General features: G+C 43.5%; 1 protein-coding gene across 4 annotated transcripts in view; it reads right to left on the bottom strand.

The window, feature by feature from the left end:
- PDIA5 (protein disulfide isomerase family A member 5) overlaps positions 1-20,490 on the bottom strand; it is a gene marked incomplete at its 5' end in the record, with an annotated part of 150,625 nt that overhangs the window by 70,698 nt on the left and 59,437 nt on the right. For all 4 annotated transcript variants that reach the window (XM_081872193.1, XM_081872195.1, XM_081872192.1 and 1 more), the window contains 3 exons: positions 6,895-6,962; positions 12,816-12,876; positions 16,776-16,868. In XM_081872193.1, the coding sequence (XP_081728319.1) occupies positions 6,895-6,962; positions 12,816-12,876; positions 16,776-16,868 (222 nt within the window). The remainder of the gene's footprint in view (positions 1-6,894; positions 6,963-12,815; positions 12,877-16,775; positions 16,869-20,490) is intronic.

Raw genomic sequence — 20,490 nt, 5'->3', positions numbered from 1 at the left:
ACAATGCAAACATCTCACAGATGACCTCAAGAGAAAATACTTATTTCAAAAGCCTATTATATATTAGCCTGTTAATGGATTCCTTTTTATTATTAATCAGGAACACCAAAGGAAATCCCATGTGAAGTTCACTGTGCCATTAACATGGAAAAACAGAAGGGGAAATGGGCCCTGCTTAGGAAACACCGATGGCCTTTTCACATATTATGGCGGGGGGGGGGGGGAGACAGACGGGACATTTTTGTTACTTGAGTGTCCAGTTCCAGCTCTTTTATTTGTACCTGTATGATGCATGTATTTGCAATTACGAATTTGTAATGTTCAGACCACATTTTTCTTGATGTACACAAAAAAACCCGTAACGCTTGTAAAGATCCTCAGAATCGGAGTGGTTTAGTGGGCAGAGTATTGGGCTTGGGCCGAGGAAGTGAGAAGTCAAACCTCTGTTCAGCTATGAAGCAATCTGGGTGGCAATAAATTGCTACCGCTCAGCCTAAGATACCCCAGGGGACTGCTGCAAAGAGTCAGTGTGGTGTAGCAGGTCAAGTATCGACCTAAGACTGAGGAAACCAAGATTCAACAAAAACTCCACGCAGTCATGAAACTTACTGGGTGATCTTGGGCCAGCTATAATAATAATAATAATAATAATTTATTATTTATACCCCGCCCATCTGGCTGAGTTTCCCCAGCCACTCTGGGCGGCTCCCAATCAGTATTAAAAACAATACAGCATTACATATTAAAAACATCCCTGAACAGGGCTGCCTTAAGATGTCTTCTGAACGTCAGGTAATTCTTTATCTCTTTGACATCTGATGGGAGGGCGTTCCACAGGGCGGGCGCCACTACCGAGAAGGCCCTCTGTCTGGTTCCCTGTAACCTCACTTCTCGCAATGAGGGAACCGCCAGAAGGCCCTCGGCGCTGGATCTCAGTGTCCGGGCTGAACGATGGGGGTGGAGACGCTCCTTCAGGTATACAGGACCGAGGCCGTTTAGGGCTTTAAAGGTCAGCACCAACACTTTGAATTGTGCTCGGAAACGTACTGGGAGCCAATGCAGATCTCTCAGAACCGGTGTTATGTGGTCCCGGCGGCCACTCCCAGTCACCAGTCTAGCTGCCGCATTCTGGATTAATTGCAGTTTCCGGGTCACCTTCAAAGGTAGCCCCACGTAGAGCGCATTGCAGTAGTCCAAGCGTGAGATAACTAGAGCATGCACCACTCTGGCGAGACAGTCCGCGGGGAGGTAGGGTCTTAGCCTGCGTACCAGGTGGAGCTGGTAGACAGCTGCCCTGGACACAGAGTTAATCTGCGCCTCCATGGACAGCTGTGAGTCCAAAATGACTCCCAGGCTGCGCACCTGGTCCTTCAGGGGCACAGTTACCCCATTCAGGACCAGGGAATCCTCCACACCTGCCCGCCTCCTGTCCCCCAAAAACAGTACTTCTGTCTTGTCAGGATTCAACCTCAATCTGTTACACGCCATCCAACCTCCAACCGCCTCCAGGCACTCACACAGGACCTTCACCGCCTACACTGGTTCTGATTTAAAGGAGAGGTAGAGCTGGGTGTCATCTGCATACTGATGAACACCCAGTCCAAACCCCCTGATGATCTCTCCCAGCGGCTTCATATAGATATTAAAAAGCATGGGGGAGAGGACAGAACCCTGAGGCACCCCACAAGTGAGAGCCCAGGGGTCTGAACATTCATCCCCCACCACCACCTTCTGGACACGGCCCAGGAGGAAGGAGCGGAACCACTGTATAACAGTGCCCCCAGCTCCCAGCCCCTCTAGACGGTCCAGAAGGATGTTATGGTCGATGGTGTCAAAGGCCGCTGAGAGATCCAGCAGAACTAGGAAACAGCTCTCACCTTTGTCCCTAGCCCGCCGGAGATCATCAACCAGCGCGACCAAGGCAGTTTTAGTCCCATGGTGAGGCCTGAATCCCGATTGGAAGGGATCCAAATGGTCCGTTTCCTCCAGGCGTGCTTGGAGTTGTTCAGCAACCACCCGCTCAATCACCTTGCCCAAGAATGGCAGATTTGAGACTGGGCGATAGTTGGCCAAATTGGCCGGGTCTAAAGATGTTTTTTTAAGAAGCGGTTTAATGACCGCCTCTTTCAGCGGGTCTGGGAAGGCTCCCTCATGGAGGGAAGCGTTCACCACCCCGCAAAGCCCATCGCCCAGCCCTTCCCGGCTCGCTTTTATCAGCCAGGATGGGCAAGGATCAAGGAGACAGGTGGTCGGTTTCACTCGTCCAAGCAGCCTGTCCACATCCTCGGAGGTAACAGATTGGAATTGATCCCATGTAACAGGACCAGACAGAACTCTAGCACTCTCCCGCCCTGGCCCTGCTCCCACGGTGGAGTCTACCTCCTTCTGAATCTGAGCGATTTTATCTGCAAAAAACTTTGCAAAAGCATTGCAGGAGATCTTGGGGTCCCTACCAGGCCCCATTGGTACAGGTGGTTCTGATAGATTGCGAACCACCTGAAAAAGTCTCCTGCTGCTGTTTTCTGCAGATGCAATGGAGGCGGTGAAGAAGGCCCTCTTCGCCGTCGCCATTGCCACTTGGTAGGCTCGACGTTGAGCTCTAACCCGTGTCCGGTCTGATTCAGAATGAGTTTTCCGCCACCGGCGCTCTAGCCGTCTCAACGATTGTTTCATCACCCTCAGCTCCGGGGAAAACCACGGGGCTGTCCGGGCTCCATGCAATCGGAGAGGGCGCTTCGGAGCCAGACAGTCAATAGCCCTGGTTAACTCCGCATTCCAGCGGGCCACCAGGGAATCAGCTGAAAGGCCATCAACTTGGGATAGAGCATCCCCTACCACTCTCTGGAAGCCAATTGGATCCATTAAGTGGCAGGGGCGGACCATCCGAATCGGTCCCACCTCCCTGCGGAGGGGAAGGGTTGCGGAGAAGTCCAGTTGCACCAGGAAGTGATCTGACCATGGCACTTCTTTTGTTTCACTTTTAGTTAATGTCAGATCACCAGCATCCGTAGAGGTAAACACCAAGTCTAAGGCATGTCCGTGGCTATGAGTTGGGCCAGACTTATTCAGGGACAGCCCCATGGAGGCCATGCTTTCCACGAAGTCCCGAGCGGCCCCTTGTAAGGTCGTGTCGGCATGGATGTTAAAGTCCCCCAGGACAACCAGGCTAGGTGTCTCCAGGAGCATATCCGCCACGACCTGAAGCAGCTCGGGCAGGGAATCCTTGGTGCAGCGGGGAGGTCGGTACACCAGTAGGAATCCTGTACTGCCCCTATTGCCCAACTTCCAGAACATGCACTCAGAAAACTGGGTCTTCCCAATAGGACGCCTGGTGCAGACTAATGACTTCCTAAAAATCACTGCAACCCCCCCTCCCCGCCCACATGACCTGGGTTGCTGTGCGTAAGAGAAACCTGGTGGGCAAGCAGCGGCAAGGACAGGCCCATCTGCTTCATCCAACCAAGTCTCTGTCACACATGCCAGATCAAATCCTCCATCCATGATCAAGTCATGGATGGCAGTGGTCTTATGAATCATTGACCTGGCATTGCACAGCAACACTTTCAGGTCATGTGGGTATCCCTTGCTGATTCTAGTATCCATCCGGTCAGGACCAGACCCGGAGGCAGGAATAGTCCTCAGACAACGACTAAACCTGCCTCCTCTGTAATGACATGGTCTGGTCTTAGCGTAACTCCTCCTCCTACCCGTGATCACTGAGATCGGTTGTCCCAGTGCATTCCCCCCTGTGGAACATGCCCCAGCCATTTTGTGGGCTGGGGCCCACTCCCCGGCAGCCCTGACCCCTCCCCCTAAGAACAAAATAACAACTTATACAAACAAACAAAACTAATAAAACAATACAAACAAAAAATGTAAAAATTACAAGATCATAAAAAAAAAAAAATTCCCCAAACCCAACCAAACATCCATCCCACCCCCACCCCCCACATACAAAAAATCCAAAAGAAATTTTTTTTAAAAAAACATTTTAAAAACACTCTGTGCCCCTCCTGCAGTAACACTGTCCTAGTGAGGCCTGTCAGGCCCCGCCCTGGGCCAGATGGTAAGTGGCAGGAAGGAGCAGGGCCCTCAAGCGCTCACTCAGGGGAGTCCTCCTGGGCAGCAGGAAGCAAGCACCAAGCAGTCCTTATGAGGCTTCAGGCCCCGCCCCAGGCCAGATGGTAAGTGGCAAGAGCAGGACCCTCAGGCACTCACTCAGGGGAGTCCTCCTGGGCAGCAGGCAGCAAGCACCAAGCAGTCCTTATGAGGCCTGTCAGGCCCCGCCCCAGGCCAGATGGTAAGTGGCAAGAGCAGGACCCTCCAGCACTCACTCAGGGGAGTCCTCCTGGGCAGCAGGCAGCAAGCACCAAGCAGTCCTTATGAGGCCTGTCAGGCCCCGCCCCAGGCCAGATGGTAAGTGGCAAGAGCAGGACCCTCAGGCACTCACTCAGGGGAGTCCTCCTGGGCAGCAGGCAGCAAGCACCAAGCAGTCCTTATGAGGCTTCAGGCCCCGCCCCAGGCCAGATGGTAAGTGGCAAGAGCAGGACCCTCAGGCACTCACTCAGGGGAGTCCTCCTGGGCAGCAGGAAGCAAGCACCAAGCAGTCCTTATGAGGCCTGTCAGGCCCCGCCCCAGGCCAGATGGTAAGTGGCAAGAGCAGGACCCTCCAGCACTCACTCAGGGGAGTCCTCCTGGGCAGCAGGCAGCAAGCACCAAGCAGTCCTTATGAGGCCTGTCAGGCCCCGCCCCAGGCCAGATGGTAAGTGGCAAGAGCAGGACCCTCAGGCACTCACTCAGGGGAGTCCTCCTGGGCAGCAGGCAGCAAGCACCAAGCAGTCCTTATGAGGCTTCAGGCCCCGCCCCAGGCCAGATGGTAAGTGGCAAGAGCAGGACCCTCAGGCACTCACTCAGGGGAGTCCTCCTGGGCAGCTACTATCGCTCATCCTAACCTACCTCCATGCATATAAAATTTGATCACCCAAGAGGAAGTTCACCATTACAAACACTCCAGCCAGGGGAATGAGCAGACCTTCTTGAGCTTGCTCATTTTTCATACCTGCTGGAAACACTACTGCTAGAATATACTTTGGAGCCTTGCCTACAGCCACAGCTCTTTAATTTATCTTCACAGCTGCAGGCCTGGTGCCAGGCTCATCTTTTACTGAAAAGGGAGCAGACTTTTGCCCTGAAGGATGAGGAATACTAGAAAAAGGCATTTGGATACAGAGCTTGTGACTTGCCATCCTCTGCTCAGAACAATAAACTACCAACTCTGCTCCTCCAAAGCCCCAAGCACTTTTAAAATGAAACTACTCAGAGGATTGGACTGCCTCTCTCTGGGTCTAAGATTTAGACACAAGTCATCTTGTAGCTATATTCCTCAATGGCCAGTTGCTGAAGATACAACTGGAAGATTAACTCTTGATTAATAACACTGAAGGCTTAAATCCCTTTAGCAGCACAGTGTTAATCTAACTGCACCCACTTCACCCTCCCCATCCAAAAGCAGGATTTTTCTTTCACATAAAATGCTGCTCAGACCAAATGTGCTTGGAGGTAGTGTGAAATAAATCTTAAAGCAGGCCGTTCCCTTCAGAAGGTCAGCTGTTGCTCAGAAAGCATTAGGGGTTTATATATATATACATAAATAACAAAAGCAAACCTACACACAGAGTCCTGGTCTTTCCCCAACCCTTATCCACCATTCTGAGACATCAACACCTACTTTGAAGAACATCAAACGGATTAACGGGGGAAACCCTTACATCAGCAACCTCTGTATTACAGATTCATGAGGTTGCTTTTACCAACTAAGCAATTCCCTGCTTCTACTCAAGAGCTTTCAGTCTTGTGTTGTGTATATAATTCCTATCTGGAGAAGAGTGCTAAGAAAGAGGGGGCAGCCCCTCTCTGCCCCAGTTTTATGGCTCATTCAAAAAGGGGCAAGACTGCAGGGCAACTTCTTGAGATTTTGTTCATTTTACAGCATAGAGCTGGCAAGGCATCAACTTGCCTAGGTGGGGGGGGGTAACCTTTCCCCCATGAAATCTACAGTAAACACAGTCCTAAAAGCCTCACCGCTTGTATTCATCCTACAGTCTCCTATCATCATGTGGGGCAAGTGGAGCTCTCCCCAGCCTCCATCAAGAAAATGGACTATAGATATGACAATGCAGCTAGAGTGCGTATGGGCACTGCATCTCTCCCAATAGGTAAAGGTACCCCTGACCGTTAGGTCCAGTCGTGGATGACTCTGGGGTTGTGTGCTCATCCCACTTTAGTGGCCGAGGGAGCCGGCATTTCTGGCGAACCAGAGCAGCGCATGGAAACGCCGTTTTCCTTCCAGCCGGAGCGGTAACTATTTATCTACTTGCACTTTGCCGTGCTTTCGAACTGCTAGGTGGGCAGGAGCTGGGACTGAACAACGGGAGCTTACCCCGTCGCAGAGATCTGAACTGCTGACCTTCCAATCAGCAAGCCCTAGGCTCAGTGGTTTAGACCACAGTGCCACCCGTGTCCCCATTTCTCCCAATATTTAGCTACAATTATCTGTCAGTGGCAAGCACCATGTGGACAGAGGGCATGAAAACAATATTAGGTACTGATCAATATTCATTACCCAACAGTACAACTACCAAAGTGAATACTGTCTCTTGGATTATGATTCTTTGAAGGTTTTTCATGACTATGTTTTGTATTGTCAGTTTCTTTGACTTCTTTGAAGGAAAAAATGGGTTGCCATTTAAAAACTAAATATGGTAAGATCTGTTTGCATGTTGCAATAGTTGTACAGAAAGGACAGAAAACACCCACACACATGAAGCTGCACAGAAACAAAAATAAAAACAAAACACCAGAACATTCATTAGTCTTGCAACTCCTCTCACTTACATACATGCCTTTAACTTCTGTGGATGCTTGCTGGAAAGATGGCATCATTCTTTTGCAAACACCACACCCTAATATATGAGAGAGAGAAAAAGAGAGAGAGAGAAAATTAATGACACCATTAAATGCATCTGCATGGACATCAAATGAAAAACAGCCCTACATTTCCTGTCATTTCCACTGAGTTGGAGCTAGGGAACTTACAACTTAAAACACACTGAATTATTCTTAACTTGCCAAGGTCCAGATTTTAGGCAGCTCCCATTGGCCCTATATTCTAAAGCCTTGTACACCTGAGGCGGACCCCAAAATGGTGCCCCTCTCCTCTCCAGGGAAGAAGGAGAAAAGTGAGGGGAGGTAGATTGATACTGGGATTTGCTGCCCCAGTGGATCCTGCCACCTGAGGCAGTAGCTTCACTTTGTCGTGTGGGTGGGCTGGCCCCAAGTATGTCTCTTTGATGGCTTGTTCTAACTGTAATTTGCTTTTTGTTTTTATAAATGCCATACAGCCGTGCTGCATCATTTAAACCATAGCATTCTGATTGGTGTCTCAAATGCAGTATCTTGTTCCCCACTTCACAATACTCTCCACATCATGTTGGAAGGGGTATACACAAATCTCTTATATCAGCTCCAATTTCCTTCTAGTGAGAAAGCAAAAACTAGCCTTTGTAACTGAAATGTCTAGTGTTGCAATGATGACAGTACCGGGGAAGATACAAACTGGACAAGTACGAATCTCTCCCCTACCCAATATAAAAAAGAGTTAAGTTATAGAATTATTGGGGAGCAACAAGAGTACTTTCATCTCAAAGCAGACGCCCAGTACAGGTACGAGTATTCTCAAACTAGCTGAGGAAGAGGAGAATTGGTTGGTTCAGTTTTGAAACTTGCAAGAATCCAGCTATATCAATTTTGTACACTGAAGAAGAAGTATTTGGAGCTTGCCAAGCAACAACAAAACCAGGCCAGAGTCTCTATTAACCAAATATGTCCTAATTCTATCTAAGACCCATTGTGGCAAGAAGAATATAGGACTTAAGGGGGCCTATGCTGGAATGATATAGTTGGCTGAGCCTACACATGTCTAGTGATAGGTACAGAGTCCATAAAACTAGACTTACTTGAATGAAAGTAGAACTCAGAAATCTTCAAAAAGGACTCTGTAACCTAAGTTCAGTTAGGTGCTTAGAGTTAGAGATATATAAACCCTTATTTTCATAGCCATTATTTTGTATCAACCTTCTTTTATCTTGTTTTTAATTGATTTGTTTGCAGTGGTTTAGTCATCTTGTTAAATCCATTTTGCTTTATTTGGCTGAGTAACTGCTTTGCTTATTGTGCACGGGTTCAATTCCAACCTCAAGGCCTCCAAAGCAACCCAGGGTAAGCTAATAGGCTCTACAGGCTTAATTTAGACGAGACAAGCCATAGGAATTTAACTGAAGCACCTTTCATCAAATTAAGCACACAGAGATAAAAAAACAAGCAATGGCAATGTTGGCATGATTACTAAGAATAGTGGTAATTCAAAGAACCAACTTCATTAGGACCCAGAAGCTTATGATGCCAGACTTTGAAGACTTGTCAGTAAAAGAGAGAATGCAGCCAAGTCATCATCTGGCTGTGGAATGCTAGAAACTACATGCATACAATGCTGAACAAATCAAAATCACCTTGCAAACTGGCACTTTCTTCTAATACTAAACAGAACACTGTGGGAGTAGGAAGCAGAAGTTCTTACATAAAGGATGGATACTGACTAAACTGAGTGACTTCTTGGACCATATAGCCTAGCAGCCTGCATCTGCTGCTCAGTATAGAAGGCAAGCCAGAAAATCCGCCTTTGCAGTCTGAATAGCCTAAAATAGACCAATCCCACGCAATAAGTTTTTGTTAACATTATTGGCTTATTCTAGCACAGGTAAAGGAAGGTCCTCAGCCTTGACCTGTCCTAACTGTTGTCTGTAGGACATTCAAATCTTCCTGATCTTTTCATTGCGGTCTTGTGACCTCTCCTTTCTATACTGTAAATCTTAAAACAAAACAAGGTTCTTGGATACTGCTTGAATCCTAAACAGTCCACTTCTCCCTCCCGGTACACTTTTATACACATACACATACTTAAAAGACATGCAACAAAATAAAACAAAACATTACAAAAACACCAAATAACCCTATACCTTTGTCATTGCTAGCAGTCAACATTGGCTTGGCAGGGGGTTGGACTCGATGGCCTTTGTGGTCTCTTCCAACTCTATGATTCTATGATTCTAACATTTACATTCTCATATGTTTGTGCAGCATTTCCTAATTGGCATGTTTTGTGGGCACACATTGTTCCAAAGGCCTTTGTGTTTGAGGTGCCCATCTCTGATTATCCTGATTGTTTATGTGCCTACTAAAACTATCCCATACCACATTAAAAAGTGTTATGATTTGTGTTACTTCATAAAGCCACACTGAAACATGCTATTTTTCCATCTAATACTATACCCCATGTGATTTAATACCATAACTCGTAGTAACACACCTGCATTTTTCGCCATTCCAAGTCTAGATGTTACTAATGAGAAAATGATTAGACCCTTGGTCATTAGATTTTTATTTGGCCTGACAAACAAATGACATAAAGCTACTTATGGGTCTAGGTGGACACCTCTTCTTCTATGATGCCAGTTCTTCATGGATGTGTTGTCAGAAAAGCTGCACTACTGGCCACTGCCGCCATATGTGTAAGTAAGTCCAAAAAATCTTACACTCCCTTAATCACTCTGAAGAACTGGCTCCTGTGGTTTTAGATTCTCACTTCTTTTCTGGATGAGTTGCCTATAGATCTTAGTACTAACTGTTTCTTTGTGTATTAGATCTAATCTCATGATTACAGTAGTTAGCCTCTCACTCTCTACGTTTCTAACCTTTAAATACACTATGTTTCTCTTGTAACCATTTTCACTGAATTGCAGACCATTGTACAGAAAAGCCCTGAGAACAATTCTTTCTCAAAGAATTTCCTCACTTAATTTGTTCACAAACCTCTCCTGTTGCAACAGTGTGGTATTTAGAATCCACACTGGATTTTTGTGTGGCTTATCTTCAGCAATTCTCATTATTATGTTGCACTTTTCATCTGAAAGGAGAGGAGGCCCTTCCTGAAAGCAGTCATCTTGGCTGGAAGCAGCTCTGCCCCACCTTCCACCCCCACTTTCAAGTACTTCTCCACAAACAAGATCAGGCAAATCAGAACCCAACAATATATAAATATATTTGTAAGAGGAGACCTTTGTAAGCATCTTTAGTTTACTAGACTTCAATTAGTGGTTTAATTTTTGTCTTGGGTATACCCAGAACACCAGCAGATCAAACTGTCTATGCTAAAAGTTATAAAATTGAATGAAAACTGGGGAGGGAGAGAAAAATTTTAAAAGCTGCTAAAATAGTAATTCAGCTCCTCCACAGCCATTTAGAAACAAGGAAAATATTGCTGCCTCAAATGTTTTCCTGCTTCAAAGGAAAGAAAACTGGAAGGAGGCAGAACAGCAGTGTGTCTAGGGGGGGATAGTTCAAACCGACTGAAGGGTCAGATGATGTACATTGAAGGAAAATACTTTGTTGTTAAAAAAAAAGTTACTTGCTAGAGAGTAATAGTATGAAAGTGTTCTGATGCTATGGACTCTCCCTGAATGAATGATTTACAGGCCTAAAGCAGGCTTGAGAGCTTCAAACTGATATAAAACAGCAGGCGGTTGCATTACATCCTGCGAGCCAGAAAACAGCGGCCATTCAGAGATAATCCAAAAATTCGTGTTTGCAGAAGTTTAAAAGTAGGCTTGTTAAGAGTAAATCTGCATGGTTGAAAAACATGCCATCACATATAATTGTCTGGGAGCCATAGGCAACAGCGGCCTTAACAATAAAGGGTGCCAGCATTATAGAGAACACTCACCCAAGGAACAAACTGGAGATTGTGAAACGAGAGTCTGAGCAAAAGCCATGGCACTGGAAGGGATGAGCCATGTACTGCAACTAGATATTGCTGGGATTTCAAAGGCGGAAGTGGCATCCGGGGGGGGGGGGGGATTTCCGGAAGGTGGCAGTTTGTCCTGGAATTTAGGCAAGCAAACTAAAAAATTGCTTTTTTGTGTGTTGCATCAATTTTGGGGTCCTCCTAAGAAAAGCTCCTGGTTTTTACTTTTTGAAATATGGCAACCCTAATAGAACACAACTACTTTATAACATGATAATGGGACATCCATAAAATATTAAACAATGCAGCTACGTAATAACATGAAATTGTATACAAGTTTCTTTGATTGTTATTGAATCTTCCCACCACACTAGACATCCTCTCCTGTCACACCAGTGTGGTGCACCACACCCTTTGAGGACCACTGGTCTATTGCATTCAATATAATGAAAAGATTCTATTTCTCATGTTTAATACAGTTTCTATCTCATTTAACAAGGTTTCAAATGACAAAAGCAATTATGTTCATATCTACCCACCCCACAACAATAGCCAGTAGTGGAAGAGAAATGTAGGTGCAAACTGAATAGCAATAGGCAAAACAACAAGCCACTAACATTCTGCCAGATGATATATGGAAGTAAATCTTGCAGTAGATGAATAATGAACAAGTTCAAGATTGTACCTCAAAGGCATGTCTTTTTAGATGGGCAGTTTGGACATATTCACAGCTAATAAATTAAACCTCTAGATTCCAGTTCAGACCCTTAGGTTCTGAGTAGTGGATGGGAAGAGAAAAGTACTTGTGACATGCAAGTCTTTCTTAATAAAGATAATGAGTCCAGTTATCTGTGAGCCTGCAATGGCATGCGTTCATATCTAAAGCGATGGGTTGCATCTGACCTGCACATGAACTTCCTGTTGGGATCCAGTCCCTCAATGATTCTAATGGCGATCCATCTGATATTGACCTCAAGCTTCCCCTATATCCTCCTTTATTGGTTGATTACTTTCAGCCAGCAACATCTGCCCAGGAATATTTAAATCCACCAGAAAAGGGAAATTGGAGAGGGAGAAGGGAAACTCCCTATTAATCTCTCTGAGGAAGGTGAATAACTAGACTGTAGATCTTGGACTGGCAGCTCAGATATCTCTGTTAAGAATCTGTATCAACCCAACCACCACCCAAAGCTGTCCATTCCCTTAGAGGGTTCAGTGCAAGGTCATTCACAGTGCACAACTGAAATCAGAGCATTGTCTCTATATTGATTGCAGCTTCACCGGCAGGGTTCTTGTAGACATCAGTCTCTAATAAAGTTTGAAAGCTAAGGAACCAACAGCTGCTGTCACTGGGAGCTATCCAAGGTCCTGTGCCACTTAATTATTGCGAGCTCCCTGCTAATCAAGATCAGCTTCTTCTGACTTCGTCCAGCAACTTGCAAACTCAGCCACGCTGGAACAGTACAGCTCCCTTTGTGTGGTCAGTCTATTTGTTATAATAGTGGGTTGATATGAATTCACATCCATTCATTTTTCAGATGGATTAAGGCTGGAGCAAAGAATGTTTTGGATCTGGTACCTCAGGCTTCCTAAACTCAGTTTTTAGAACTGAGAGTACAAATGTGCACTATAACGGCAAGTCCAGCCAAGTGTTTTTCCTCTCTCAATAATTTAAGGAGAGTGCTCCTAGAGAAAGCAAATATCTGAAATATTCTTGTGCTATACTGTCAGCATTTACACTGAAATTTGGAGAATTGAGCTAGGAAGAATATAAAGTGGAAAAAATCATCTGCTAATTGATAACCATATGGCAATCACATACACATGAAATTGAATTTAACAGACAGTCCAGATTGTTTTACTGGACCATAGGATGAAAAAAAAAGAGAAGGATTTGAGATCTTGCATATTAGATTACTTCCAGGGGGCACAGAACATCAGCATATTAATTACTTACAGGGGGCATAGAACATCAGCAGCAGAGGCCTATCTTCCTTCTTCAAAAGTCTTTTCAGCTCCTTAAAACCCAAAGAGATAAATATGCTATAATTAGAACCCTGAATTTAAGAAACAATATATCCCCACAGATTTCAGGTAAAATTTCCAAGCACATATAGTCTGGATTACATGTGTCAATATATGGAGTAACGATTGGTCTGTGTTAGGGGCTTGATTAACAGAATTTACTGTGCCAAATTTAAGGCCAACAGGTTGATGATTGGAGGAATTGGCTGCGTTTAGGTGATAATGCAAGTAGGTGCCTTCCATAGTTCCAGTTACAGATAGGTAGCCGTGTTGGTCTGCCATAGTCTGAAGAAGTGTATCTGAAGAAGTGTGCATGCACACGATAGCTCATACCAAGAACTAACTTAGTTGGTCTTTAAGGTGCTACTGGAAGGAATTTTTTTATTTTGTTTTAATCCAAGTAGGGGTATTGATAAGGCCCTGGGTCTTTTACACCAGGCCCCTTCTCTTTTTTTAAAAAAATATATGCAAAACTTTTAAAAACTTGCTTACAGGACGTGTAATGGGTTTATGCCTTTTAAGAACATAGTGATACCTGCATATCCAAGGTTTCAAACCCATGTTTTATGAGCAATCGAACATGGCCACTATTCACTATTCACATACATTTATGAGGCCAAGATGGGTCTCTTGTTTTTAAGCCAAGACATGGCACAAATGAACTATGGCTTAGATTTATTTTTATTTTTACTATTGAGAGAAATGCATTCTCTCACAAACAAACCATTTATCTTTAATATGTTGCTTTCAGTTATTTTAAAGACAACAGTGTGAGCCTGCTAGAAGCAGATGTTTGCAACTCCACAGTAACTACAACCCAACTCCGTATAAGTGGAATATTTCCACAGATTTACAAATGAAGCAAACACATTGTTTTCCTGCTGATAAGTTTTCATAAATGCAGATAATCCAAAATAAATTAATGGGGCAAGCTTCAAGTGGGATTTACTCAAAAGGGGTTTATTCAGAACATTTAAGATATATCTCATCTGTGCTGATGGATTTATGAGCAACTTTACACCCGCATTGGATTTTTGTTCTTTGTGTATTCTCATCACTGTATTTTACCCTATTTATAGTGTTACATTGTGACTTTTTGTTGCTGTAGTTATAAGCTTCCTGGAATATTCTTTAGGGAACCCATCAAATTTGGTTGTTTTCTTCCCTTTCTCAGCTTTATAGCCAAGAGAATATGGAGCTGAAGGCTATTTAAAAGTAAATACAAACATAATTTTCTCCTCCAACTTTCTAGTTCAGCTAACTCACAAAAAAGCTAACCAAGGCCCACTTCAGATGTAATAGGAAACCATGATTTCCTGCTAAGTGGATGAACTGCAGCTAGCCTCTCACTCCCACAAACCCCTTTTCTCCTTGTGACCAAAATGGAGAAGACTGGAAGCAACTGCTTCTAGGTTCAAATTAATCACAATTCCCTGTGACATCAGGATTCAGCGAGCTACAATTTGTTTGAACTGTATCTGTGGGTTTTTTAAAATGCAAATACAAGTCAGAGTCTGAAACCACAGTTTCAACCTGACTTTCCCCCACTAAATCACTGTTTAAACTACAACCACCCAAGTTTCAACATCACAGGGAACCATAGCTTGTTTAAAATTGAAAACAGAAGGTTTCACTTTCCCTCTCATGAGCACAAAAGGGGAAGCATGTGAACCTAGGTTTCAAAATGGCTTGTGCAAATATCAGGAAACTGTATCTAAATTGGGCTGGGAAAATAAAGATGTTGTTCTCACAGGAGCTCCCAGGGGAAGTCTATGTGGTACCCTCCATGTGTTGCTGGACTACAATTCCCATTAGCCCCAACCATCATGTCCAGTGGTCAACGGTGATGGGAGCTGTAGTTCAACAACAGCTGGAGGGCAACATGTTGTCTACCCTTACAGTACTTTCTATCCAGAAACTGCTAAGTAACTGTCAAAAAATAGACAAGTATTATAAATTAGATGAGGTATGAACCCCTGGTTGATTACCCCAGAACCACAGGACTGTTTTCTTCAATGAAACAGGCACCCCACTTTTATTAAGGACAGAAAAATCTGCTTGTTTCCTTTCAACACAAACCAATCCAGGGCTATGAGGGACTATAAGGATGGATTTTTCAGAGCCAGTATGATTAGAAAGGCAAGATGAAAATTTTAAATTGAAAATGACCCCAGGAGAGATTGTAATAGAGAACAGAAAGGTGAACATTAAAAATTAATCTTCTTACAAAAAGTGAATGCCAAAGTAACTGTTCCTAATACCAGAATGAAAGCTAAGAAACTGAAATGACTCTATGAAATACCAGCCAGAGACCAATCAATTAAAATTTAAAATCAATAGGGTGGGTGGGAGGGAATACAACACACATTGCTCAGAGTTTACCAAGAAAGAGGAGGAAGTAGAATGACGAAGATAAATTTCTGCAACAAAAGTATGTGTATGATTTAAGACTGTTCTCTGCTTTTATGAATTAGCTGCTATTAAATCAAAATAATTTGATGGCTAGGGAAGCCTTGCTGGGCTTAAACAGCCTCTATTTGCTGCATGTGAGATCTCAGGTAACCTCACTATCCCTTGCCATCGTCCTCTTTTGCCCACATTAAGACTGAACACACCATCATACATAGTTTTCCTATTGGTCTTATAAGTGTCTTGCAACTCAAAGGGCTTTATCATGACCCTTAAATATCCGCCAGTGATTCAAACCTGTAAGCCATCAAATGCATCTAAATTTTGGTTACCATGCCAGTCCTTCCAAGGCTTTTAAAAAGGATGGCACGTGAGCACTCTGGGGAGTAGTCATTTTCCTATTCTGTCACTTAGGCCAACTAGTACCTTGCCAAAAAAGCTAATTCTGCTCCAGTTAAAATATTAATTGTGGATTCTATATTTTACCTCTACATGTTACAATCCAAAATGTTCCAACCAACCCCTGTGGTATGACTCAGAACCCATTTCCCATGGATAATCCAAACAGAGGAATGGTCCCATGTTTAAGATGTTTGGTTCATTTTAATTCACGTTCCGTCGTATCCTAAGGATTTGCTGGTTACATATACCAATTTTGAACTTCATATGTAAAAAAATTAAAAGTGCATTTGCATCCTTAAACAATTCACCATTTGAACCATCAGTTCTATAACGGTCAGGGTGATAGTTCATCTGTAGGAGCACAGCACACTGCCTTCAATGAAATCAGCCTGCGCTCCACCATTAAGCAACAACCCTTCGCTTTTCACCCATTCCTCATTCTATCTCCATTTAAACTGGATCATACCACCTATTTAATCACAGCCTTCAATGATTAATATGCTCATTTTGCTCAGCCTTGATGCCGTGTTCAATTCAAAACTGTAACCTGTTGTAAAAACCTACAGGGTTACCATACTACTTATACCATAAAAATTTATAGTGATGCCAGAACCAACAGGTGTGCCGAGCAAATTAATGAAGTAATAGAAGTCTGAGGGCTTTGCTTATATGATACCCACATGATGCCCAGCCATTTATCACAACCATTCCATGTTGCAAATATTAGTGCAACTACCCCACAAGCCAACTAGAAAACTGTAAAGTTCAAGGAACTATCAGCTGGGAGAGCACAAGTTATATTTGGTGCCTAGTGTGGCTGATGCAGTTAAGGCATGCTGCAAAGCATCTCTCTCATGTCCCGTGCAACTTCCTTGGTGCCCTTAAAGCATATTAGCCTACAGAACATGGAAGTCTGCTAAACATGCCTTCCAAAAATTTATAAGCTTAAGAGTAACAACATTTCCCTGATTTTCTCAAGCTTATGTGAGTGCAAAGGGTTCTGCATTCTGTATGTGCAGGAGTTAATTTTGTGGAAGAACTTTGTTTTGTTCCAAGCACTTTACAATTCTGGTAAATGTACCTTTTCACTGTCAATGTGGACAATGTCTTTGGCTTCAGGATCTTCCTCCCACAATGGAGCTCCTTCTGGATCCTTTAGAAATGCCACCATTGACTGCACAGAAATGGAAAGACAAAAGTTTTTAACCCCACAACAGAACTATCACCAATCCATGGAATGCTGACTTTGCCATTCTACTTCCAGTAACAACATTCATTGGTTCACACTTGCACTTAAGACTTCTTTAAAAAATAAAAAGAAACCCAAGCAGCAAAGTTTTTTAAACAGATTCCAGAAACCTTTGGCATGAGGATTTTTAAAAAACAACACTTTTTAAAAAAACAACAACAGGTGAATATTGTTCTGGAAAGCAAGCAAAACAAATTCATTTCTGACTAGTGTGCTATAAATGACAGAAGCCTGCCAAATTTCTCTCAGATGTTTGGGATGGGGGAAATTTATTTTCCCCAAACCATACAAACAATTTTTTTTAAAAAAATCATATAAAGTGCTGCTGCTCCTCCCAATTGTTCTGAAACCAAATAAAAAAGATAGGGAAACAGTTTTTAAATCTAGGAAAAATAAGGAGGAAATTAATAGGAAGGAATTAACTCTGATATGGATTGGACAAATGGGGAGTGAGATGCATAAAATGAGGTGGGGGCTGCAAGTATTCCGTAGAGCTTTCTGTCAAGTTTGCATGCTCCCTCACCAGTTAAGAGTGCTGGGAAAGTATTCCAGACACCAGAGAGTTATCAGGCTTGTTTCCCTCCTGCCCAGCATAGGAACCCTGTGTGTTTTAGTGTGCAGTTAAGCCTCACACCCCTGTTAAATGAAACAAACAAACAGTTTGTTTGTTTCAACTAGCTTAGTAAATTCCTAGCATATTTAGCAGGTGTTTGAACAGCACTGGCTTTCTCTTTTTATCTAACTGCCAAAACTAACACAAGCTACTACACATGAAGAAAAACAAACAGGAAACACTGATTGCAACGCACACCAGAATGTCAAACATGAAACAGTGTGCTGCCATATATGTGGTCTTGCCAGTGCTGAACTTTCCAGTGACAGACCGCAACAGTCTAAGTGGATAAATCTGCTCCACTTTACATCAAATCAGGTCCACAAATCCGGGAGATGGACATTTGTGTATATAGCAGGCCTACAACTTACGCAGGGTTTACGTTCAAGGGATTGTGTCTAAAGCCAAAATCACATATGGTCAAAACCTACTGGGTTCAATGGTGGGTGGGATTGCCAAAGCCCCCCCCCCCGAACCACCTCCTTTGTAATTCCCCTCCCCCACATGCGTAAAACTGAATGCACACAAGTTAAATGTGTGCAAGTTGTAGGCTCATTGTACATCACACCTCTTGATTCTTTTTCCTAACAGAGGCTCAGAATGAAGCTTGAGGAACTATTCTCAAAACCTGGAATTGAGTTTGCAGTCGAGGCCCTCCAAACATTGATGGGCTACAACTATCACCATCCACGACTACTGGCCAGGCTGGCTGGGGCTGATGGGAGTTGTAGTTCAACAACATCTGGAGAACCACAGAAAAGTTCCCCAACCCTGGTTTTCAAACTAGTCTGTGATGCTGTTGGAGAAGGGAGGGGTGGAGGGAGGGAGAAATTCCAAAGCTCTACTTGCACATATGAAAGGATTTCTGCGTGCTTAAGAGGGCTCCTTGGATTGCAGCCCAGGAAAGAAAGAGTGCTGGGAGCAGCATGGCAGCCTCATTAGAACAGCACACCCCACCTTACTGCCAAATGCATTTTCATATTGTCTTAAAATGTAACACAGCAAATCTAGAGAGCTTTGTTCGCTATTACTGATGTACTGCAAAATGAAGTGTTAAGTTAAATCTGTTAACAGTTTTTAAAATCTACACACACTTGAAGCAGCAGGGTCACCAAAAACAGGAATACCCGATTAAAAACAAAACATGTTCTGAGATACACATACCTAAATATAAAACAATATTAAATAATCTGCTATTTTCATGTGCTCTAAGCCTTCTCGGCATTACTGAACAGACTGCTTCTGTTTCCTTCGCTACCCGTCGTATTGTACTAGTTAATTTTTAATTTAGGGATTAGGGAGCCAGATTTTAAAAAAACATATATTGCATAAGCAACTAGTTATTTTAGGCACTTTATGAATAAAACGGAAGATGATGATGAGTGTCTTTTTAACGTCTATTCTCCAATGCAGCAATATTTCCTGTGGCCTAATTGTATAGTGACAAAGGTTCCTAAGGACTGATCCACACTTACCTTTCTTCCGCGCTTTCCAGGAAGTTTAAAGCTCCATGTTTGATTGAGACCCCTTTTTTTTTGTTCCAGGGCTTTCCCCGTGAAAACCCATGCTTTAAAGCTATTCGGGTTTACTGAGGATTGCCATTTGCTCCAATTCAGCTTTAAAGAGCAGTTTCTCATGGGGTAAAAAGAAAAAGGCACTTGGACACAGAGCTTTAAAGAGCAGGCCTGTGCCTGTAAAGGTAAGTGTAGATAAGCCCTTGACCACCTCTATCCCAATTCTAGCCTGATCCCACAGGAGATTGCAAGCAAAACAGAATGCACTAGAGATTAGACCTGATGACTGGAGATAAGGTGAGCTATTGTTTTTTAGCTACCGTTTTTTTCGCTCTATAACACGCACCTGACCATAACACACACGTAGTTTTTAGAGGAGGAAAATCCGTAGGCATGCCACCCGTAGGCATTTCCTCCATAACACGCACAGACATTTCCCCTTACTTTCTAGGAGGAAAAAAGTGAGTGTTATGGTGCAAAAAATACGGTAGTTTGTGCACCAGATGCTTAAAAGTGAGAGACAAAGAAAGAGACTCTTAGCTGCACTGTCCATTAGTTTGTTCACATTTTATACAAAATATAAAATCTCCTGTGTATGTTTTTAGTTCAACAAAAATAGGTTTTGTATAAGGTTAGGACTCGAGACAGAAATATTTCATGCTTGGGTTTCTTAGGGAAAGGATTGAAAGGAAGATGTCCGGTGTTCTCAACTGCCCTCATTATAAAATCCCAGGTGCTTTCCCATTTGGAATAGTGTACACAGTTCTTGATCCTCCTTGTTGGAAAAGGGCATTTTAGAACTGGAGATGGTGTAGAAAAAGGCAACCAAAGTGTTCAAGAAATTTTGGGACATGCCCTACAAGGAAAGGTTAAAGAATATAATGCTGCTTACATTAGTAAAAAGGACAGTGGAGACATAGCATCATAGTGCTGGGGTAGCCAACAGGGTGCCTTCCAGATGTTGCTGGCTGTAACTGATGGGAGTATTAGACCAACATCATCTGGAGAGCACCACACTGATAGGTTATAAGGAAACAGAGAGAAAAAAGCAATTCTTCTCCCTCTATGGTAACATGTGAGCTTGGGGGTCATCCAAAGAAGTTTGTTTACAATATAGACAAAACAAAGTACATCTTCATACATGTAACTGACTTAAGGAATTCATCTTCACAAGCCACCTTTAAAGCCACCTCAAATGGCTTTATAGGGGGTTTAGGCAAGTTACCAAATGAGAAGTCTATCAATCAGTGTTAGCTGACTAGGACTTTGGCAGTATGCCACTGAATACCAGTTGCTGGGAAGCAGCAGCAGCAACAACAACAACAGGGAAGGGCAGTTGCCTTCATTCCCTGCTAGTGGGCTTTCAGGACATTTATGGTTGGTCATTTTAGGAAGCAAGGTCACCAACAAGATGGACCTT

Source organism: Podarcis erhardii (genome assembly GCF_964252035.2).
Source record: "Podarcis erhardii genome assembly, chromosome: 1".
Lineage (NCBI taxonomy): Eukaryota > Metazoa > Chordata > Lepidosauria > Squamata > Lacertidae > Podarcis > Podarcis erhardii.
This window is presented reverse-complemented; position numbering and strand designations above follow the sequence as displayed.